Source organism: Tachyglossus aculeatus, chromosome 2 (assembly GCF_015852505.1).
Source record: "Tachyglossus aculeatus isolate mTacAcu1 chromosome 2, mTacAcu1.pri, whole genome shotgun sequence".
NCBI lineage: Eukaryota > Metazoa > Chordata > Mammalia > Monotremata > Tachyglossidae > Tachyglossus > Tachyglossus aculeatus.
The window spans coordinates 99444118-99469191 of NC_052067.1; the positions used below are offsets into that span (position 1 = coordinate 99444118).

Consider the following 25074-nt stretch of genomic DNA (forward strand, 5'->3'; position numbering starts at 1 on the left):
AACGTATATGCGAGGACGCCTACACATCCCAGCATGCACTGCCAAGAGGAAGGGCATCTGGGTACGCCTACACATCCCAGCATGCACTGCGAAGAGGGCAGGCAGCTGGGTACGCCTACACATCCCAGCATGCACTGCCAAGAGGACGGGCATCTGCGTACGCCTACACATCCCAGCATGCACTGCGGAGGGGGGGGGGCGCTGCCCGGGCTCCGGCTCCCAGAAGGCTCCGGGTCTCCAAGTGGGCAGCGTCTTTCTCCGGCGGCTTCGTCCCCCTCCCGAAGCCCCCGTGTTGTGTGGGCGCCAAGGTAACGAGATCCGGTGTCCCTCACGGCGCTCTTCCCCTGGATCGTAGTGCGGAACAGCGGGGCCGGCGGCCGGAGGGGTGCGCGCGCATCCGCCCGGGCGCGCATGCGCCGTCGGTTGTGCACACGACACACGGTTGGGGGTGTGTGTGAGGAGAACGGACCATGGCGGCCGGAAGTGGCGGCCATTGGCCTCACGGGCCTCAACGGCTTTTTTTACAATAATAATCCTAATAATGGTACATAATAATGATAATAATGGTACTTGTTAAGCGCTTACTATGTGCAAAGCACTGTTCTAAACACTGGGGAGGTTACAAGGTGATCAGGCTGTCCCACGGGGGGCTCACAGTCTTCATCCCCATTTTGCAGATGGGGTAACTGAGGCCCAGAGAAATGAAGTGACTTGACCAAAGTCACACAGCTGACAATTGGAGGAGCCGGGATTTGAACCCATGACCTGTGACTCCAAAGCCCGGGCTCTTTCCACTGAGTCACGCTGCTTCTCTGTACTAGACTATCAGCCCGTTGTTGGGCAGTGATGGTCTCTGGTAATAATCATAATGGTGGCGTTTATTAAGCGCTTACTATGTGCAAAGCACTGTTCTAAGCGCTGTGTTATTTGTTTTGATGTCCGTCTTCCCCCATTCCAGACTTCAAGTCTTTTAGACTGTGAGCCCACTGTTGGGTAGGGACTGTCTCTATATGTTGCCAACTTGTACTTCCCAAAGCGCTTAGTACAGTGCTGTGCACACAGTAAGCGCTCAATAAATACGATTGATTGATTCAAGGCCCTACTGAGAGCTCACCTCCTCCAGGAGGCCTTCCCAGACTGAGCCCCTTCCTTCCTCTCCCCCTCGTCCCCCTCTCCATCCCCCCCATCTTACCTCCTTCCCTTCCCCACAGCACCTGTATAGATGTATATATGTTTGTACATATTTATTACTCCATTTATTTTACTTGTACATATCTATTCTATTTATTTTATTTTGTTAGTACGTTTGGTTCTGTTCTCTGTCACCCCCTTTTAGACTGTGAGCCCACTGTTGGGTAGGGACCGTCTCCATATGTTGCCGACTTGTCCTTCCCAAGCGCTTAGTACAGTGCTCTGCACACAGTAAGCGCTCAATAAATACGATTGATTGATTGGGGAGGTTCCAAGGTGATCAGGTGGTCTCACGGGGGGCCTCACAGTCTTAATCCCCATTTTACAGATGAGGGAGCTGGGGCCCAGAGAAGTGAAGTGAGTTGTCCAAAGTCACACAGCTGACAGTTGGCAGGGCCGGGATTTGTACCCGTGATCTCTGACTCCAAAGCCTGTGCTTTTTCCACTGAGCCACGCTGCTTCTCAGAAATGTTGCCGAATTGTACTTTAATAATAATAATGGCATTTATTAAGCGCTTACTGTGTGCAAAGCACTGTTCTAAGCGCTGGGGAGGTTCCAAGGTGATCAGGTGGTCCCATGGGGGGCTCACAGTCTTAATCCCCATTTTACAGATGAGGTAGCTGGGGCCCAGAGAAGTGATGTGACTTGCCCAAAGTCACACAGCTGACAGTTGGCAGAGCTGGGATTTGAACCCATGACCTCTGACTCCAAAGCCTGTGCTTTTTCCACTGAGCCACACTGCTTCTCATAAATGTTGCAGAATTGTACTTTAATATAATAATAATGGCATTTATTAAGTGCTTACTATGTGCAAAGCACTGTTCTAAATGCTGGGGAGGTGCCAAGGTGCTCAGGTTGTCCCATGGAGGTTCACAGTCTTAATCCCCATTTTACAGATGAGGTAACTGAGGCACAGAGAAGTTAAGTGGCTCAATGGGAAGAGTCCGGGCTTTGGAGTCAGAGGTCATGGGTTTGAATCCCGACTCCACCACTTGTCAGCTGTGTGACTTTGGGCAAGTCACTTAACTTCTCTGGGCCTCAGTTACCTCATCTGTAAAATGAGGGTGAAGACCGTGAGCCCCACGTGGGACAACCTCATCACCTTGTATCCCCTCAGCGCTTAGAACAGTGCTTTGCACACAGTAAGTGCTTAATAAATGCCATCATTATTATTATTCTTCTTAAGTGACTTGCCCAAAGTTACACAGCTGACAAGTAGCGGAGCTGGGATTTGAACCCGTGACCTCTGACTCCAAAGCCCGTGCTCTTTCCACTGAGCCACGCTGCTTCTCATTACACTGCTTGTCTTTCCAAGCGCTAAGCACAGTGCTTTGCACATAATAAACACACAATAAATACGATTGAATGAATGAATAAGCCCCCCTTTTCCTCTCGTGTCCCCCCCCCCCCCATGGCCCCAACTCCCCCTGCTGTACCCCCCTCCTCCCTCACAGCACTTGTGTATATAAGTACATATTTATTATTATAATTCTGTTTATTTTTATTAATGATGTGTATGTATCTATAATCCTTTTTATTTATAATGATGCTGATGCGTGTTTACTTGTTTTGATGTCCGTCTTCCCCCATTTTAGACTGTGAGCCCGTTGTGGGTGGGGATTGTCTCTGTGGCTGAATTCTACTTCCTAAGCGTTTAGTACAGTGCTTTGCACACAGTAAGCGCTCATTAAATACGATCGACTGAATGAATGAATAAAAAGTAACCAGGTTGTCCCTCCAGCGCTTAGAACAGTGCTTTGCACATAGTAAGCGCTTAATAAATGCTATCACTATTATAGAGGGCTCCCAGTCTCAATCCTCATTTTACAGCTGCGGTAACTGAGGCCCAGAGAAGTTAAGTGGCTTGTCCAAGGTCACACAGCAGACAAGTGGTGGAGCAGGATTAGAACCCACGGCCTCTGACTCCCAAGCCCGGGCTCTTGTCACTGTCACGATGTTAGATATCACTCTATTTATTTCTTTATTTATTTTACTTGTCCATATCTATTCTATTTATTTTATTTTGTTGGTATGTTTGGTTTTGTTCTCTGTCTCCCCCTTTTAGACCGTGAGCCCACTGTTGGGTAGGGACTGTCTCTGTATGTTGCCAATTTGTACTTCCCAAGCGCTTAGTACAGTGCTCTGCACGTAGTAAGCGCTCAATAAATACGATTGATGACGATGATGATGTCTCAGGGCCGCTTCGGGGGGCGTCTCCCCCGCGGTCACGCTCCCCGTCGGGGCAGGAAGGGATGGCGGGGGGCCTGAGGAATCAATCAATCATCAATCAATCGTATTTATTGAGCGCTTACTGTGTGCAGAGCACTGTACTGTGGTCACCCTGCCATCGGGAGACGGCGAAGTCTCAGGGGACCGGCCTTCATTTATCTGTAATTTATTTGCTTCATGGGAGAAGACACGGGATGTTCTGGAAAAAAACACATCCACCGACGACACTTGATAATAATAATGATAATAATAATAATTATTATTATTATTCATCGTATTTATTGAGTACTTACTGTGTGCAAAGCACTGTACTAAGTACTTGGGAGAGTACAGCAGCGTGGCGTAGTGGAAAGAGTCAGAGGACGTGGGTTCTAATCCCAGCCCCACCATTTGTCAGCTGGGTGATTTTGGGCAAGTCACTTCCCTTCTTATAATAATAATAATAATAATAATAATTATTCCTTTCCAAGCTGCTCATTGGGTAACCAGGTCATTCCAGGTCACCTGTATACATGTTTGTACAGATTTATTACTCTATTTTACTTGTGCATATCTATTCTATTTATTTTATTTTGTTAATATGTTTGGTTTTGTTCTCCGTCTCCCCCTTCTAGACGGTGAGCCCACTGTTGGGTTGGGACCGTCTCTATATGTTGCCAACTTGTACTTCCCAAGCGCTAAGTACAGTGCTCTGCACACAGTAAGCGCTCAATAAATACAATTGATTGATTCTCTGTGCCTCAGTTACCTCATCTGTAAAATGGGGATGAAGACTGTGAGCCCCATGCGGGACAACCCGATTACCTTGTCTCTACCTCAGTGCCTAGAACAGTGCTTGGTACATAGTAAGCGCTTAACAAATGCCGTCATTATTATTATTACAATGTAACATTAAACACACACTCCCTGCCTACAACGAGCTCACAATCATGGTATTTGTTAGGCGCTTACTATGTGCCAGGCACTGTTCTAAGCGCTGGGGTAGTTACAAAGTTGGACTCAGTCCCTGTCACAAATAGGGTCACAGTCTTCATCCCCATTTTACAGATGAGGGACCAGAGGCACAGAAAAGAGAAGTGACTTGCCTGAGGTCACACAGCAGGCAAGTGGAGGAGCTGGGATTAGAACCCACGACCTTCCGACTCCAAGGCCTGTGCTCTATCCCTTACACCATGATGCTTCTCATTACTTCCCAAGCGCTTAGTACAGTGCTCTGCACACAGTAAGTGCTCAATAAATCATCATCATCATCAATCGTTATTTATTGAGCGCTTACTGTGTGCAGAGCACTGTACTAAGCGCTTGGGAAGTACAAGTTGGCAACATATAGAGACAGTCCCTACCCAACAGTGGGCTCACAGTCTAAAAGATAAATGCGATTGATTGAATGAATGAATGAATACTATAATGTCTGTCTCCTCCTCTAGACTGAGAGCTAGTTGTGGGCAGGGAATATGTCTGTTGATTGCTATATTGTACTCTCCCAAGCGTTTAGTACAGTGCTCTGCACACAGTAAGCACTCAATAATAATAATGGTGATGGTGGTATTTGTTAACCACTTACTATGTGCGAAGCACTGTTCTAAGTGCTGGGGGGGATACAATCAATCAATCAATCAATTGTATTTATTGAGCGCTTACTGTGTGCAGAGTACTGTACTAAGCGCTTGGGAAGTCCAAGTTGGCAACATATAAGAGACAGTCCCTACCCAACAGTGGGCTCACAGTCTAAAAGGGGGAGACAGAGAACAAAACCAAACATACTAACAAAATAAAATAAATAGAATAGATATGTACAAGTAAAATAAATAAATAAATAGAGTAATACATATATACAAACATATATACATATGTGCAGGTGTATATACATATATAGAAGGTGATCAGGTTGTCCCACATGGGGCTCACAGTCTTCATCCCCATTTTACAGAAGAGGTAACTGAGGCACAGAGAAGTGAAGTGACTTGCCCAAGGTCACACAGCCGACAAGTGGCCGAGCCGGGATTCGAACCCATGACCCCTGGCTCCCAAGCCCACGCTCTTTCCACTGAGCAACGCTGCTGCTCTGTAAATGCGATTGGATGAATGGATGAATAATATAATGCCTGCCTCCTCCTCTAGACTAGGAGCTAGCTGTGGGCAGGGAATATGTCTGTTTATTGCTATAGTGTACTCTCCCAAGCGTTTAGTACAGTGCTGTGCACGCAGTAAGCGCTCAATAAATACGATTGAATGAGTGAAAGTTCAATCTTTAACCAAAAGGGGGCGCCAGAGTCCCGGCGGTGCTTGGCCACGTGGCATTACTGAATTAACAGTTCATTATTTTACTATAAAACGGTGGAAGAGAAAATCAGAACTAGTGTTGTCAGTCAATCACTGGTATTTATCGAACTCCTGTATGGCCTGTTTCCCCTTTAGGTACTAAACTCATTCATCCATTCATTCATTCAATCGTACTTATTGATATAGTCTTGTGATTAAAAAAAAAAATTAGAAAAACCGTGGAGGTTCAAGCACAGAAAAACATGAAATAGTGGCCTGGTACTTAGCAACAAAACCCGCCATTTTCAGGCAGTCCCAAATTAGCCTTAATGTTACTTTCATAGAATTAAGGAGAGGAGCGATGAATGAAGTACACTTCTCCATAGTCAACCCAAAACACTTAATTTTATTTGTTTGGACGATTTTGACACCTGTCTACGTATTTTGTTTTGTTGCCTGTGAGCCCACTGTTGGGTAGGGACCGTCTCTATATGTTGCCGACTTGTACTTCCCAAGTGCCTAGTACAGTGCTCTGCACACAGTAAGCGCTCAATAAATACTATTGAATGAATGAATAGTACTTGCCGAATACAGAGCGCTGTTCTTAAGCACATGAGAGAGAACAGTACAATTAGAGAAGAACGCGGATTAGTGGAAAGAGCTCGGGCTTGCGAGTTTAGAGAACCTGGGTTCCAATCCCAGTATTGCCACTTGCTGGTTGTGTGATCTTGAGCAAGTCATTTAACTTCTTGGCCCCTCAGTTGTCCCGGCAATAAAATGGGGGTTCAGTGCCTATTTGTAGATAATGAACCCCATGTGGCACAGGGACTGTGTCCAACCCTCTAGACTGTAAGTTCACTGGGGGCAGGGAATATGTCTGTTAGATATAGTGTACACTCCCAAGCACTCTGGGCTCAGTAAGCGCTCAATAAGTACGATTGATACTCTGTGTCTCCTGTTGTGCTCAGAATTGTACTTGGCACATAGTAAGGATTTAACCTATACCTTGCTTGTCTACTCAGTTATACTTTCTCAAGCAGCGGGGCTCAGTGGAAAGAGCCCGGGCTTTGGAGTCAGAGGTCGTGCGTTCAAGTCCCGGCTCCCCACCTGTCAGCTGTGTGACTTTGGGCAAGCCACTTCACTTCTCTGGGCCTCAGTTACCTCATCTGGAAAATGGGGATGAAGACTGTGAGCCCCCTGTGGGACAACCTGATCACTTTGTAAGCTCCCCAGCACGTAGTAAACACTCAATAAATGCCGTTAAAAAAGATGCTACTACAGTGCTCTGCACACAGTAAGTGCTCAATAAATACCATTGATTGAGTGGGAAGGTAACGTTTTAGAAAAATGAAATGGAACAACATTTCCATGACCCAAAATACTTTTTTTTTAAGGCCCATAATGTAGCACCCCGACCTGCAATTTATTTTGGTGTCTATCTTCCCTGTTAGGTTGTAAGCTCCTTGAGGACAGAATCACATCAGCTTATTCTGTTGTACTCTCCTGCACACGGGTATTCAGCACATGCTGTTGATGGTTATACGATCATATTATGTCACTAGGTACCTTTCTGCAAGAATGTGGAAAAGAATCCCTTAGCCCATAACGAACCACTCTGAGCATCGTACTTGGGCATGGCTTCTGGAGTGGGCCAGTGTGACTTTGGGCAAGTCACTTAACTTCTCTGTGCCTCAGTTACCTCATCTGTAAAATGGGGATTAAGACTGTGAGCCCCACATGGGACAACCTGATCACACTGTATCCTCCCCAGCGCTTAGAACAGTGCTTTTGCACCTAGTAAGCACTTAACAAATACCAATATTATTATTATTATTATTGCAATTGTGGTCACAGAGTGATTCTGTTCTGTGCACAATGCAACCTTCTTTGCTGGACGTAGGGAGTAGCTTTGGTCAAGCCCCTGCTTCCAGCATGATACCACGCTGGAAGTTATCATCATTGTTATTATGGTATTTATTAAGCATTAAATGTGTGTCAAGCACCGGGGTAGATACAAGTTAATCAGGTCGACACAGTCCCCACTCAGATGGGGCTCACAGTCTAGGTAGGAGGGAGAACAAGCATGGACTCCTCATATTACAGATGAGGAAACTGAGGCACAGAGAAGGGGAATGACTTATCCAAGGTTATCCAGCAGGCAGTTGGTAGTAGAATCCAAGTCCTGTGATTCCCAGGCACACGCTTTTTCCAGCGGGCCACACTGCTGCTGTTGAACACACTTTTCTCCTCTTAACCATTAGTGCCCGAGCAGTACTTACCCCAGGGGGCTAGAAAAAGTACCCTCCTGTATTTTCAGGGACACAGCGCGGAAGAGATCATCATCATCAATCGTATTTATTGAGCGCTTACTGTGTGCAGAGCACTGTACTAAGCGCTTGGGAAGTACAATTTGGCAACATATAGAGACAGTCCCTACCCAACAGTGGGCTCACAGTCTAAAAAGACTCTAAAGAGATGTGTAACATTCAATATCTCTATCAGCAGTGTGATCTTTGAACTGAAGGACAAGGTACCAAATGTAAAATATTTTGAATGGTTGTTCCTGAGTACACTGGTAAACATTTACCCTTCAGCCTTATGGTTCACATCGTACTCAGCAAAAGCTCTCCGTATTAAGATCCTAAAGATTGATCATTAATCTAATGCCAAATTCAGGAGACAGCACGTGAGAGGGGAGCGAGGCTTGAGCCAAGGTAAACTGTGTATGGGCTGCAGTAGGTGGGCTGTTGATGTTGTGGGTAAGGGAATGAAACCGTATTTTTCCCATTTGTTTATTTCCTCCCATTTGCATTTTGCCTTGCAAATAGTGAGGTTTTACTGCATTGAGAAGACTACCTTAATGCAATCACATATCCTCTCCCGCCTCCATCACTGTTTCAGCCTCCTTGCTGACCTCCCAGCCGCCTTTCTCTTCCCCACTCCAGTCCATACTTCACTCTGCTGCCCAGATCGATTTTTCTACGAAAAACGTTCAGGACGTGTTTTCCCCACTCCTTAAGAAACTCCAGTGGTTGCCCAGCCACCTCTGCATCAAACAAAAACTCCTCACCGTTGGCTTTAAGGCACTCAGTCACCTTGCCCGCTCCCATCTCACACACATATTTGTAATTTATTTATTTAGATTAAGGTCTGTCTCCTTCTAGACTTTAAGCTCGTTGTGAGCAGGGAATCTGTCTGCTTATTGTTATTATTATTATTTAGTACAGTGCTCTGCCCGTGGTAAATGCTCAGTAAATATGATTAAATCAAATAAGACCTTGATCGGTACCTTTCTTTAGTCAAGGTTAAGCCTACAAATTGGCAACAGTGGTTAGAGGACTGTCTGGGGATTGTCATCTTGAGCAGCCCCCTTAAGGGTTAGGACTTCCTCCCATTTTACCTCTCCATCCCTGACTTTTTTTTTTTTATCTTTTATCACTTGTCAGCTATGTGACTTTGGGCAAGTCACTTAACTTCTCTGTGCCTCAGTTCCCTCATCTGTAAAATAGGATTTAAGACTGTGAGCCGCCTGTGGGACAACCTGATTGCCTTGTAACCTCCCCAGCGCTTAGAACCGTGCTTTGCACATAGGAAGCGCTTAATAAATGCTATCATTATTATTATTATTACTGTGGATTTCTCATCCGCGAATTTATCCAAACCCCTCATGAGCCTCCTCAGATTTTTGGCCTGCTGGACTTCTACTGGTCATTAGTTCCATTACTTGATCACTGTCTGAGTGAAGTGTGTTTGAAAATTTCTATTTCAGTGCAACATTATTGTATAACAAAGTTTGAATTTTTTTTCAAAGGTACATGTTTTTAGCTAAAAAGACTTCTGCACTTTTAGTTCTATAACATGGGGGTTGCATTCTCTGAAGCCTCATGCATTGTAGGGCTCACCTTTCCAGGGCTGCGGCACGTCACACCCAAACAGGAGAATGTTTCACGCGTTTGATCGAAAATGCACCTCGAGAACACGTGTTATGGCAGAATTGAGTGTGTTTTGGAAGAAGTGATTGCCTAAATTGAAGTCTGTTCAGCTAACTAGGTTTGGGTGATGGTTGCAGTAAAGCTGAAAGCCCAACTAAATTAATCATTTAACAGCGTACAAATCCTTGCCTTACATAATAAAGGCTCAGACAAGCACACCTGAGATAGATTCTCAAAGGGGTCATGCTTGACATGTTTCCTGTCGGGTGCCCATTTGGGAACTTTAAGGACCAAGTATGACCTCAAATCCCACAATATAGCGCAAGAAAAATGAAAGAATCCATGCTTGGTAAGTCATGTTTCTATTTGAGGTCTTCAATGTGATTTGCAATCCAAAAATAACATTTTCAAGGAATGACCTCGTGCATGTTGAAACTACATATACTATACAAATCCATGAATAAAGGAAGCAAGTGTCACTGAGAACATTCCTTCTAATTTGTTGTAGAGAAGCAGCATGGCTCAGTGGAAAGAGCACGGGCTTTGGAGTCAGAGGTCATGGATTCAAATCCTGGCTCCCCTAATTGTCAGCTGTGTGATTTTGGGCAAGTCGCTTCTCTGGGCCTCAGTTACCTCATCTGTAAAATGGGGATTAAGACTGTGAGCCCCCCGTGGGACAACCTGATCACTTTGTAACCTCCCCAGCGCTTAGAACAGTGCTTTGCATATAGTAAGCGCTTAATAAATGCCATCAGTATTATTATTATTATTATTTCTATGACGTGTGAGTCATGAGGAAAGACCTCCTGCCATGTGTTTCAGAGGAAGCAGCGTGGCTCAGTGGAAAGAGCCCGGACTTGGGAATCAGAGGTCATGGGTTCTAATCCCGGCTCCACCACTTGTCAGCTGTGTGACTTTGGGCAAGTCACTTAACTTATCTGTGCCTCCGTTACCTCATCTGGAAAATGGGGATTAAGACTGTGAGCCCCACGTGGGGCAACCTGATTACCTTATATCTACCCCAGTGCTTAGAACAGTGCTTGGCACATAGTAAGCGCTCAACAAATGCCATCATTACTATTATATGAGGGAGGCATCTATCTGGTCAGGTGCTCCTTCAAGTGACAAGGAGGTGTATTAATAGTATTTAAGTGCTTACTATGTGCTAAGTGCTGGGGGTAGATACACGATAATCAGGTCCCACATGGAGCACCACAGTCTACGTAGGAGGGAGAACAGGTATTGAATCCCCATTTTGCAGATGAGGGAACTGAGGCACAGAGAAATTAAGTGACTTGCCCAAGATCAATCAATCAATCGTATTTATTGAGCACTTACTCTGTGCCGAGCACTGTACTCAGCGCTTGGGAAGTACAAGGTGGCAACATAGAGAGACAGTCCCTACCCAACAGTGGGCTCACAGTCTAAAAGGGGGAGACAGGGAACAAAACCAAACATACTAACAAAATAGATCACACAGCAGACAAGTGGCGGAGCCAGAATTAGAACCCAGGTCCTTCTAACTCCCTGGCCTGTGCTCTTTCCACTAGGCCACGCTACTTCTCTGGTGGTTCAGTCTTACAGGAGTTTTCCCAATCAGTTGTGGAGGTTGTGGGGGCAAGGGGAGGTACTTGTTTATCAAAAAGGAGTTTGTGGAGCGGGGCTGATGGAAGGTAAATATCTTCCAGAGAGTTCCATGAAAATGCTGAAAATCTGAAGGAACAGGTGTGGGATTGAGGGATGAATAGAGCATGAGAACACGCTGTGATTGAGAAGAGCACGAGTATCCATTTGGGCCTGCCGAAGTAACCGTACCCTGTCTGGGACGGTCTTTCGAACCCGGGTCTGGCCCACGGGGAGATCATCATCATCAATCGTATTTATTGAGCGCTTACTATGTGCAGAGCACTGTACTAAGCGCTTGGGAAGTACAAATTGGCAACATATAGAGACAGTCCCTACCCAGCAGTGGGCTCACAGTCTAAAAGGGGGAAGACAGAGAACAAAACCAAACATACTAACAGAATAAAATAAATAGGATAGATATGTACAAGTAAAATAAATAAATAATAATGGAGATGAGGCACAGTTCCTCGTATAGAGAAGCATTAGCGCAAGCTTTCTAATGCCAGGGGGCTGGAGGATAGATAACTCGTGGGGAGCTTAGCAGGGAGAGTAAAAGGGGGCAGCCATCACAGGACTCCTCTGTCGGGCAAGGTTAGATGGAAAAAGAGACGGTGGAAAGTGAGAGCTTGCCCAGGGTATCTTGAGAGGGGATAGGAATAATAATGTTGGTATTTGTTAAGCGCTTACTATGTGCAAAGCACTGTTCTAAGCGCTGGGGTAGATACAAGGTAATCGGGTTGTCCCATGTGGGGCTCACAGTCTTCATCCCCGTTTTACAGATGAGGGAACTGAGGCCCGGAGAAGTTAAGTGAGAGGGAATGTTATTGGTGATCCCGGACTAAGCCCCCTTTTTCCTCAGCTCCCCCTCGCCTCCGTGAGCCTGCTGTTGGGTAGGGACCGTCTCTCTATGTTGCCAATTTGTACTTCCCAAGCGCTTAGTACAGTGCTCTGCACATAATAAGCGCTCAATAAATACGATTGATGATGATCGCCTGGACTCTCTCCCTTTGCTCTAACCACCCCCACCGCCGCAGCACTTGCGTATTCATTCATTCATTCATTCAACCGTATTTATTGAGCACTTACTGTGTGCAGAACACTGGACTAAGCGCTTGGGAAGTACAAGTTGGCAACAGGTAGAGACGGTCCCCACCCAACAGCGGGCTCACAGTCTGGACGGGGGAGACAGACAACAGAACGAAACATATTAACAGAATAAAATAAGTAGAATAGTAAATATGTACAAGTAAAATAAATAGGGTAATAAATCAGTACAAACATATATACAGGTGTATATGTGTACATATCTATAATTCTATTTATATTAATGCCTGTTTACTTGTTTTGATGTGTGTGTATCTATAACTCTGTTTATTTAGATTGATGCTGTTGATGCCTGTTTACTTGTTTTGATGTCCGTCTCCCCCCCACTTCTAGACTGTAAGCCCATTGTAGGCAAGGATTGTCTCTCTCTGTTGCTGAATTGTACTTTCCAAGCACTTAGTACAGTGCTCTGCACACAGTAAGCGCTCAATAAATACAATTGAATGAGTGAATGAGTCATGTCCTTCCTGGGGGCCTAAAGCCGGCAAGCGGAAGGTGCCGTCTCTAGACTGTGAGCCTGTGGGCAGGGAATGTATGTTATTTTATTATATAAAATGTAAAGTTTGTTGTATATGTCCTGTCCCAAGTGTTTAGTGTGGTGCTTTGAACACAATAAGCTCCCAATAAATACAATTGACTGACTAACTGACTGCAGGAAAGTAATAGGGCAGTTCTAGGATAAGAACTAAGTGGAAGACTTGCTTTTCTGCCCTGTGCTGCTTTTGCAGTTAGTTTGGTGCATGGGAACCTCATATTAACACCCGACTCTAGTCATTTGCTACTATCACCTAGCAGTTGGGTTCAAGTCGATTTATCAATTCTATCTTTTCTTTTTTTTCCTCCCTGAAAGTTATGTTCTCTAGTGTAACCTAATGACTGGCCTTTTTTCCAGGTTCTTCGGGGACCATGTTCACCTGCGACATTTGCGGAGCAGTGGTAAGCTCTAAATCAGAAATGAAGACCCACCTCGTTAGAGATCATCTGGAAAGTGAAGTCATCTGCCCATTCTGCGAGTTGACTGGTGTAAATTATGATGAAATGAATTTCCATATTGAAGCAGCCCATCCGGAGGGGAATGAATCCGAAGGAGGTATTGAGAGGATCAACACAGTACAGGGTAGAACTTCTTATAGGCAAGCCAAGAAAGAGGCTAAAACTGGAGTCCAAACAGATTTAAGCATTCCTGGTACAGCTGAAGAGTTGAAACATGCAAGTTTCAGCCACACTAATGCCACTTTAAGCAGTAAAACATTTAATTCAGAAAATGTGGCTGAATTTTCGGAAAGGGAACCGAAGCCACCCGACGCCCCTGGAATGAGTAGTACATCATTGAACGGTACACCGTCTGATATGCCGGAATGCCCATTCTGTGGGAAGAGAGAGAGATATGGTGAAGATGTGGAAGTGCACATAAAAATAGAGCATGCCGATCTACTAGACGCACCGATACAGGGTAAGCTCATCAGGAGCGGGAATTCCGTCTTTGGTTTGTTGGGTGAGACTTTCTCCCACCGTATTGCTCAGGTGATGATGGAGCCTTCTGTCAGAAGCAGCCGATGAGCTCCGTCGCCTGTCATGAGCCCCGACGGAGATCTTTGCCCTGCCTGCCCATGCCCGGCTCAGCGGGCTCTGCCCTCCCACGCTCCTGGGGAAGGGGATCAGACTGACCCCGGCCAGAGTCAGCCCTTCTCTCTTCCCGGGAAGCAGCGACAACTGTTGCTACGAAGCAGCGGGTGAGGAGAAGCAGTGTGCTCTCGCGGATAGAAACAGGGGCCTGGAAAGTCAGAAGGACCTGGGTTCTAATCCCGGCTCTGCCGGTCGTCTGACGGGTGACCATGGGCAAGTCGCTTCACTTCTCTGTGCCTCAGTTACCTCATCTGTGAAATGGGGATTAAGACCGTGAGCCCCATGTGGGACGTGGACTGTGTCCAACCTGATTAGTGTGTACATATTTATTACTCTATTTTACTTGTACATATCTATTCTATTTATTTTAATTTGTTAGTATGTTTGGTTTTGTTCTTTGTCTCCCCCTTTTAGACTGTGAGCCCACTGGTGGGTAGGGACTGTCTCTATATGTTGCCAATTTGTACTTCCCAAGCGCTTAGTACAGTGCTCTGCACACAGTAAGCGCTCAATAAATACGATTGATGATGATGATGATGATGATGATGTATCTACCCAGCGCTTATTACAATGCCTGACACATCGTAAGTGCTTAACAAATACCGCAAAAATTAATAAAAGCACCACATGGCACAGTGATGTCATTATATTGTGCTGTATGCAGAGTGCAGAGTGATGCATTGATGTCACATTATGGGGGGGGGCATGCATCATATAATTAGCGCTTATTACAATGCCTGACATATAGTAAGTGCTTAACAAATACCACAAAAATAAAAAAAAAGCACCACATGGCATGGTGATGTCATTATAGTGTGCTGTATGCAGAGTGATGTATTGATGTCACATGAATCATATAATTGTTCTTTGAACACCTGTCGGTCAAGGGGTTCATTTTAATTTGGCCCTTTTACACGGAAAGGTTGCCAGTCCCTGTACTAGCACAAAAAGGATCTATCTTTACTTAAAAACAACGCAAGAACATGTGTTTAAATCCCATACTGAACTTTTCAGGCACGTTCGTAGGCATGGGTAATATTTCACCTCTGTGATGTCATCTAATACGAAGGGCAGGCATGCACACAGGTGTATATGTAATGGAAAACTGTTACTTGGGTTATCTTTAGTTTGGATAATCGCAAGAAGATATTTATTTGGAGATATGGCAACACAATTAGGCTTGTTCCTATTGAGGGAGCCAAACCCATTTTTCTTTACTTCTCTGAAACATTTGTGTCTCATGAATTCAAACAGTTGAAAGCTGATTGTGTCTCCTCTGGAGAGATAGGGAGAAGGACGGACTGGAAAGGGCGGCGATTGTGTAAGTGGAGGGCAAACCTCTACTTTAGAAAGAAATTTAAACAGTTTTGATTAAGGATTTAAGATAATCAACAGTGGTGAAACTGATTAAGCCAAACTGATAAGAACTCTGTCTCAAATGCAGGCAGTGGTCAACATCACTATGAATGTCCAATGTGTAGACTGGTTTGCACAAATTACCAGATTCTCCGGGAACATGTGGACTTGCATATCGAAGAAAGCAGCTTTGCAGAAGGTAAGATGAACAATGAAAACTTTAATATCGCTAAGAACTTTTAGCACCTTACCACCGGGCTCTTAAAACATGAGGGGGGAAAAAAAGCAATTTCTGGCTTGAACCACAAATCCTGGATTATCATTTTAAATATCGGTCCTTCACATTCGAGAGCCAAGGAGCAGTGTGGGCCTAGTGGATAGAGCACAGGCCTGTGAGTCTGAAGGACCTGGGTTCTAATTCCGGCTCTGCCCCGTGTCGGCTGTGTGACACCTTGGGCGAGTTACTTCACGTCTCTTCAGTCCAGCTTTGCAGAAACTGGATTGTTTTCAGGTGGGAAAAGGTGATCCGGAGAAGCAGCGTGGCTCAGTGGAAAGAGCCCGGGCTTTGGAGTCAGAGGTCATGGGTTCGAATCCCGGCTCCGCCACATGTCTGCTGTGTGACCTTGGGCAAGTCACTTAACTTCTCTGAGCCTCAGTTCCCTCATCCGCAAAACGGGGGTTAAGACTGTGAGCCCCACGTGGGACAACCTGATCACCCTGTATCCCCCCCGCGCTTAGAACAGTGCTCTTCACATAGCGCTTAACAAATGCCATCATTATTATTATTATTATTATTATTATTATTATTATTATTATTATTATTATTATCCGTAGAGCTGCCCTTAGTGGCTTACCAGGCCCAGGGAGGATCGCTAAGGTAACTGCTTGGTAGGTGATTTGGGAGTGTTTCTGGGGGTGGCGGGGACACCTATGTGCATGTCACTGGCATTCAGCTTCTCTCGTGTGAAAGAAGATCTAACATTGTTGATACCTGATTTTTATAGTATTTAAGCCTTGCATGCCAGGCACCGTCCTAAGTGCTGGGGTAAACACCCGATAATCAGGTTGGACACGTTCCTTGCCTCCCACAGGGCTCAGGGTCTTAATGCCTATTCTGCAGATGAGATAACTGAGGCGCAGAAAAGTGATGTGACTTGCTCAAGGTCACACATCAGATAAGTGGCGGAGCCGGAGTAAGGTCCTCTGCCTCCTGGGCCTAAGCTCTTTCCACTAGACCATGCAGCTTCGTTACCTGCATTTATAATCTGAAAACCTGATGGGATTTTGGAAGGTTAACCACAACAACAATAATAATAATAATAATAATGATAATCATTATTATTGCTATTGAAACACTTACTGGGTGTCGAGCACTGTTCTAAGTGCCGAGGTAGATACAAATTAATCAGGTTGAGCGTAAATCCTGTCCCACATGGGGCTCACAATCTAAAAAGGAGGAAGAGTAACTATTTAATCGATCAATCAATCAATCGTATTTATTGAGTGCTTACTGTGTGCAAAGCACTGTATGAGACACACCTTTGGGTCAGACAGCAAGCAACCGACAGAGCCGGAATTAGAATCCAGGCCCTCTGATTCCCAGGCCCATGTTCTTTCCACTAGGCTGCATCCTCCTTCCTGATATAGGAAGAAGCGTGGCTTAATGGAAAGAGGTGTGGCTTGGGAGTCAGAGGTCGTGGGTTCTAATCCCGCCTTCGCCACTTGTCAGCCGTGTGATGCTGGGCCAGTCACTTCTCTGTGCCTCAGTTCCCTCATCTGTAAAATGGGGATGAAGACTGTGAGCCCTACATGGGACAACCTGATTACCTTGTATCTACCCCAGTGCTTAGAACAGTGCTTGGCACATAGCACCTAAACAAATATCAACATTATTATTATTATTATTATTATTATTATTATTATTATTATTATTATACAGGGCTGCATCTAAACTCCCAAGCAACTCCACTTCTTAAATTATGGGTTCTCCTGCTTTAATGCCTCTCTTTATTTTCATTCTTGTAATAATAATAATGATGGCATTTATTAAGCACTTACTATGTGCAAAGCACTGTTCTAAGCGCTGGGGAGGTTACAAGGTGATCAGATTGTCCCACAGGGGGCTCACAGTCTTAATCCTCATTTTACAGATGAGGGAACGGAGGCACAGAGACGTGAAGTGACTTGCCCAAAGTCGCACAGCTGACAATTGGCGGAGCCAGGATTTGAACCCATGACCTCTGACTCCAAAGCCCGGGCTCTTTCCATTGAGCCACGCTGCTTCTCTTCTTCTTTCTTCTTCCTTCTTCCTTCTTCCTCCTTCCTCCTTCCTCCTTCTTCCTTCTTTCTTCTTCTTTCTTCTCCTTCTTTCTTCTTCTTCTTTCTTCTTCTTCTTTCTTCTTCTTCTTTCTTCTTTCTTTTTCTTCTTTCTTCTTCTTCTTTCTTCTTCTTTCTTCTTTCTTCTTCTTTCTTCTTTCTTCTTCTTTCTTCTTTCTTCTTCTTTCTTCTTTCTTCTTTTTCTTCTTTCTTCTTCTTCTTTCTTCTTCTTCTTTTCTTCTTCCTCTTCTTCTTCTCCTCTTCTCCTTCTCCTCCTCCTCCTCCTCCTCCTCCTCCTTCTTCTTCTTCTTCTTCTTCCTCCTTCTTCCTCTTCCTTCTTCCTCTTCCTTCTTCTTCCTTCTTCCTCTTCCTTCTTCCTCTTCCTTCTTCTCCTTCCTTCTCCTTCCTTCTTCTCCTTCCTTCTTCTCCTTCCTTCTTCTCCTTCCTTCTTCCTTCTTTTTCTTCTTCTTCTTCTTCTTCTATGTACATTTCTAAATTGATTGCTTTTCAAAAGAAGTTTGCACCTTGTGCTTCCATGTCTGACAGAATTTTAATGTAATTTCAGATGACCATTTATTGCCACATCTTATTATAACAGTGAAATTCAATGTGTGACTTCAGAAGTCCATTTATTCAATTTCAGAGCTCCCAGGCTTCCTGTTGTCATGTATTATAGTGCTCTGTTGAGGTATCTGGCTCTCTTTAGTGACTAGTTTAATATTACAGAGACAAACTTTATCAACTGGAGGTATTTTTAAAATGAAGCTTTGTGACTTCTGGTACTTTATTTTACTGTGACTTTTTTTTTTCTATTTTTCTTTACCCTGTATCTTAAACATCATTGCCAGGTGGGGACAGAGATGGATGCTCAAGTGATCTGAAATTGGCTCAACAACTCCAGGAGGAAGAAGACAGGCAAAGAAAGTATGAAGAATCAAGACAGGAGATGGAAGAGTTCCAGAAACTACAGGTTCAAAAACGGAAAATTTAGCCATTCTTCATAGAAAATAGGGAAGCAGCAAGGCCTAGTAGATGGAGTGTCACAAGGACTTGGTTTCTAATCCAGGCTCTGCCACTTGTCCATTGTGTGACTTTGGGCCAGTCACTTCACTTCTCCGTGCGTATTACTTTATCTGTAAAATGGGGATTAAGACTGTGAGCCCCATGTGAGACAGGAACCATGACCAACTGGATTACCTCATATCTACTCCAGCACTTAGTACAGAGTCTGGCCCAGAGTAAGCGCTTAAGAAATGCCACAAACACAAAAAGGGTATGAGCAAGGAGTCAGGGGTACTGACAGAGAAGCAGCGTGGCTCAGTGGAAAGAGCCCGGGCTTTGGAGTCAGAGATCATGGGTTCGAATCCCAGCTCTGCCAATTGTCAGCTGTGTGACTTTGGGCAAGTCACTTAACTTCTCTGGGCCTCAGTTACTTCATCTGTAAAATGGAGATTAAGACTGTGAGCCCCCCGTGGGACAACCTGATCACTTTGTAACCTCCCCGGCGCTTAGAACAGTGCTTTCCACATAGTAAGCACTTAATAAATGCCATTATTATTATTATTATTATTACCATCTTGCTCTCTCCTTCACTGCATCTACCAGCAAGTGGGAAAAAGAGAGCAATCTAGACGACATCTAAAATGTTGGGTTCTTTATAGCAGATTGGACCCAGGGCAGTCCTGGCTAGAGGAGCCTGAAAACTACTGTGGTTATTCTAACTACCCCAATTTCTCCACATAATTTTTGCAACCCAATAATAGTAATTGCGCTATTGAAGTGCTTAATGTGGGCCAAGAATCGTACTAAGCACTGGGGTAAATGTAAGATAATGAGGTCAGATAAAAATCAGGTCTCACATGGGGCTCACAGCAGTAGGCCTCCTACTTGCGGCCTAGGCCTATTTCTCTTAGGTCTTGTTGTTCCCTGATGTAATAATAGTAATAATGATGGCATTTATTAAGCGCTTACTACCTGCAAAGCACTGTTCTAAGCACTGGGGAGGTTACAAGGTGATCAGGGTGTCCCATGGGGGGCTCACAGTCTTAATCCCCATTTTACAGATGAGGTCACTGAGGCACAGAGAAGTTAAGTGACTTGCCCAAAGTCATACAGCTGACAATTGGTGGAGCTGGGATTTGAGCCCATGACCTTTGACTCCAGAGCCCGTGCTCTTTTCCACTGAGCCACGCTGCTTCTCTGTAGTGATGGAATTTTGTAATGTCGTTATAAACTACAAATATTTGAATAACACAAAGTAGCTGTACTTTGTGATCTAGCCAGTACACGTGTTCCGTCTTCTGTTTTTGTGCCAAAAGTTTGCAGTGCGTGGGCAATCACGAATATGTCAGCCGATTGATATCTGTTGAGTGCTTACTTTGTGCAGAGCCCTGTACTAAGTGCTTTAGAGAATACTATATAACAGAGTAGCCCCTTTACCCGCTCACAACGAGCTTACAGTCTAGACCAAATCTTGGATTTCAGCAGGCCTGGTTCTACCTCTCACATTCATTTGTATTACTGATGTAAAGAAGGCAGTTTTATTTCTGTAATTTCTCCCTTATTTGATGTTTACCCTCTTTCCCCTGTTTTCCTTTTCTTACTCTACCTACCCCCTCGCTGATTTCTCTAGGACTTTCTGGTACAGACAGTTTCTAGGTGCATTCACTTGTTAACTTATGCACTTATGCTGGAATTTCCCCCCATTTTGTTGTGATCAGTGACATTATTTTCCTGCTGTCTCTTTCTTCAATGCTCCTCTCCCTCCGGTCCTGGCCAACACCATAGGATAGTAATCCAATCTTCCGTTTTTGCTAAGGTGAACTGGATTTTCTTTGTCCTACCTTTTCTGAGAAAACAACTCCTGAGAAGGGGGACTGTGTTTGTGTTTTTAGACTGTGAGCCCACTTTTTAGACTGTGAGCCCACCGTTGGGTAGGGACTGTCTCTATATGTTGCCAACTTGTACTTCCCAAGCGCTTAGTACAGCAATCTGCACACAGTAAGCGCTCAATAAATACGGTTGATTGATTTATGGAGTTCCAGTCTGTAAGGAACTCCTTGTGGTTGATGCATCGTCCAGCTTTCAGGCGGGGGATAGAAGTCGGGTTCTTTCTGGTTTTCCAGTGAGGAAAGACAGTGCTAGAACCCTGACTTCTTGCCATAGAGTTAGGAAAAAGATCCTGGATCGTGGTGATTCCTGGTCCAAATTTCGGATGATGTCAGATCGACATTGACATCAAGCCATCCCCTAGTCCTGTGCCCACGGCAGCGGGGGGAACTCAACTGTGTCGTCTCGGGGAGGGACTGGCTTGGTGGATTCCAAGCAGGTCCTAGCCCCAGGTTGTGGCTGGGGAGAGCTTGCCTGAAGTGGGAAGGCACTGATGGCTGCCGGGGGCTGCCAGGCTTATAATGGGAAAAATAACATCAGGCTCTCACCTGAAGTTACAAACTTCCGATAGGCGATTTCCAAGCCTGTCAATTCAGCTTGGAATGCAGTTACATCCTGGGAATTCTTGCGGAAACCCACGCATAAGCCAAGATCAGCTAGCCTCCACTCCAGTAATGCCCGCCAGTTGGCAGGTTCAGGAATGATTTGGAAGGACACGCTAGAGAGACTCGTGAATTGGAGAGTAAAGTGTAGGGGTTTTGAAATCTTAGGTTTGGCAGAATTCCTGGTAAAACCCAGAAAAAAGGTCACTGGTCCCTGACCTGCTGCTTAATTTCTTCTCCCATGAAATGGAGATAAGGTCCCAGGGATGGGACAAAAACAAGATCTTTAAAAGTTTGGAATACTTTGCTTCCACAGGTGCTGCAGTATTTGAGCATGTTATACAGCCAACAGTACTCTAGTATATGCATTTCAATTAATTAGAAGCAAAGCAGTGTGAGCTTTAAGGCATACTTTTTTCCAAGTGGTATTTTTCCTGTTCAGTGTGGGGTTTTTGCTTCACCAACACTCTCCTTTCCTGGTTCTCCTCCTATGTCTGTGACCATTCCTTCTCAATTTTTCTCTTGCTCCTCTGCTTCCCACCCTCTAACTGTGGGATGCCTCAAGGCTCAGTTCTGTGACCCCGTCAATTCTCAATCTACACCCACTCCCTTGGGGAGCTCATTCGCTCCCACAGCTTCAACTTCCATATGTACAGCAATGACAACCTGCAAACCATCTAGACCTTTTAGACTTAAGTCTTCTAGAAAAGGCAGGTCCCGCCAGGAGGGTCGTCCAGCCAAAATGACCACGTTTTGTTCTCAGGTGATGTGCTTTCTAGCAGCATGTTACTACATTGGTAATGAGCACATTGGTAATTGTGCATTCAATAGTTGATACCCAGAATGTTTATTCCATGTTCAAACTAGCTCAGCCATGGGAGAATTTTGGATAAAAGTACCCATTTGTTTTGTAGTAATAATAATAACAATTGTGGTATTTGGTGAGCGCTTACTATTTAAGAGAAGCAGCGTGGCTCAGTGGAAAGAGCCCGGGCTTTGGAGTCAGTGGTCATGGGTTCAAATCCCGGCTCCGCCACTTGTCAGCTGTGTGACTTTGGGCGAGTCACTTCACTTCTCTGGGCCTCACCTGTAAAATGGGGATGAAGACTGTGAGCCCCCCGAGGGACAACCTGATCACCTTGTAACCTCACCAGTGCTTAGAACAGTGTTTCCCACATAGTAAGCGGTTAATAAATGCCATTATTATTATTATTATGTGTCAAGCACTGGGGTAGATAAAAGATAATCAGGTCCAATATGGGTCTTCACCGTCTAAGTAGGAGGGAGAACAGGTATTGAATACTCATTTGGTAGTTGAGGGAACTGAGGCACAGAGAAGTTAAGTGACTTGCCCGTGTTTTCTGAGAGCAACACTGCCAGTATCCAGAAGCCAAGGATGTAAGTTAGCTAGTCTCTTGACTGGCCTGTCAGCAGTAAACTCGTTGTGGGAAGGGAATGTGTTGTACTGTTGTACTCTCCCAAGTGCTTAGGACAGTGCTCTCAGAGCTCAATAAATACAATTGAATGAATGAATAAATGGCCCAGTTGAGTGAAAGACCTATATCTGCAACCCCAGCTCACCTAAAGTGCCCAGGAGCCTTTCTGCTGCTCATCCGTCTTGTGTTGTCTCAGCGTCGTGGGAAGCGCTGCGTGAAATGGCAGCACCAGCCCCCGATGTAGCGAGTTATTCGTGTTTCTTTCTATTAGAGGCAGTATGGCCTGGACAGCTCTGGAGGATACAAGCAGCAGCAGCTGCGAAACATGGAACTAGAAGTGGGCAGGGGCAGGATGCAGCCTTCAGAATTTCACAAGCGGAAAGCCGAGATGATGGAGTCATTAGCTTTTGGCGTTGACGATGGAAAAACAAGAACATCGGGTGAGTCCTTCGTGCCCCGTTCAAGGGCACACACGTGTGGTGACCTTGGATTTCCAGGTCACCATTGGAAATTCAGCCAGGGAAAATCATAAAATTGCTCCCCTATTTGAAATCATTTTTATGTTAGGACTGAAAACATTTCTCTTTGTAATGTTATACACTTGAACCTGGGCCCTTGTACCCTGGTCACTAATGAATTTTTGTCTGTAGCATTTCAGTAACCACAGGTTCTCGTTGGATCAGCCACAAAGGCAGAAACAAAGTAGCCAGCCTTTTCGGTGGCTCCACTTTTAGTAGTCTTTGTGAGATTTCTCTTACCATCTGTGTATATGAGTTCCCTGCCTAGTCTTTAGCAAGGAACTCACTCTGCGCTTTCTATATTTTCTTTCCTTCAGGGATTATCGAGGCCTTACATAGGTGCTATCAGAACGATCTCCGAGACGTTCGTCGTGTCTGGCTTTCCATGGAAGTGGATCACTTCCATTCGTCTTTAGGAGACAAAGGTTGGGGTTGTGGCTACAGAAATTTCCAAATGCTCCTTTCGTCCCTATTACGAAATGATGCCTATAAAGACTGTCTGAAAGGTACGACAAATGGAGTTACATGTAGAGTTCAGAGATCAGGAAAATTTGGATGTAGACCCTTCTAGTTTTGAGTAATAGAGGCCCAGGCCTACCTACATAGGCCCGTGCATCACGGAAAATACACGCTTTTACGAAAGCAAGACTTTGTGTGTGCATGCGTACGTTTTGTGCACGGACCTCCCCCTGCTTTGTGATTCCACATCAGCTGTTACTGTATTCCTCCACCTCATTCGCTGAATTTAGAGGCTCGGGGTGGCCCTTTATAAATTTAAACTTTAGCCGCTCAAGCCCAAGACCTTCTTTGAAAAAACATTCTTTCTGGCATAGTGGGTAGAGCACAAACCTGGGAGTCAGAAGGTCATGGGTTCTAATCCCGGCTCTGCCACTCGTCTGCTGGGTGACCTTGGGCAAGCCACTTCACTTCTCTGGGCCTCAGTTACCTCATCTGTAAAATGGGGGTTGAGACTGTGAACCCCACGTGGGACAGGGACTGTACTCAACCCGATTTCCTGGTATCCACCCCAGCGCTTAGTACGGTACCTGGGACATAGTAAGTGCTTAACAAATATCAGAATTATTATTATTAACCTATTATTATAATATTATTATAATTATATTATTATTATAAGCCTCTTTATAGAAAAGTAAGAGCTCAGGCTGCAGGAAGGAGTGAAGCAGATAGGACAAATGGCTCGTTGAAATGTTCTGGAATTCTGAGACCATGCCACCTTAATCTTCCTCAAGTTAGTATCTGTGCTCCGCACACAGTAAGCGCTCAGTAAATGCCATTGATGATGATGATGGTCAGGTAACTTGGTCTATAGGGCAAGTCACTTCACAGCATTCATCACTGATAGTTTATTACAGTTTCTGTTTCATCTGAAGCAAGATTATGTTGTTCTAGACTGTGAGCCCGTTCGTTATTGGGTAGGGTCCGTCTCTGTGTGTTGCTGATTTGTACTTCCCAAGCACTCAGTACAGTGCTCTACAAACAGTAAGCTCTTAATAAATACGATTGAATGAATGACCCAGGACTATGGAGAAATGGTTAAGGAAAGTGACCAGATTGGGGATGAACAGGTGCTAGATCTTTTCACGTGTGAATTAAATAAAAGCATTCCCCTTGGCTGTAGTAAAACTAGGGCTTGTGAATTTCAAATGCAGCTGTGCCCCCAGTTACAAAGAGAATGCTTCTTGTCTGCCCTGAAAATGTTATGTGGTGACTGTAAAAGGTGTACACTTTCTGTATAATTTCAGATATGTCAGTTCCTTGCATTCCAAAGCTTCAGTCTATGATTGAAGATGCATGGGAGGAAGGTTTTGATCCTCAGGGAGCCTCTCAACTCAATAACAGGTTACAGGGGACCAAAGCTTGGATCGGAGCCTGTGAAATATATTCATTGCTTACCTCGCTCAGGCTCAAGTATGTATCTAAAGATTATTTTCCATATCTCTTTTACAGCTTTGCCAATCTTTAGGT

General features: G+C 44.8%; 1 protein-coding gene across 1 annotated transcript in view; it reads left to right on the top strand.

Moving 5' to 3' along the window:
- The first annotated feature begins 235 nt into the window (after positions 1-235).
- Positions 236-25074, top strand: part of ZUP1 (zinc finger containing ubiquitin peptidase 1) — a 44794-nt gene continuing 19955 nt past the window's right edge. The window contains exons 1-7 of the mRNA XM_038742096.1: positions 236-308; positions 13238-13798; positions 15416-15526; positions 18492-18613; positions 22842-23010; positions 23406-23594; positions 24852-25017. Coding sequence (XP_038598024.1) covers positions 13252-13798; positions 15416-15526; positions 18492-18613; positions 22842-23010; positions 23406-23594; positions 24852-25017 — 1304 coding nt within the window. The 5' untranslated portion in view covers positions 236-308; positions 13238-13251. The remainder of the gene's footprint in view (positions 309-13237; positions 13799-15415; positions 15527-18491; positions 18614-22841; positions 23011-23405; positions 23595-24851; positions 25018-25074) is intronic.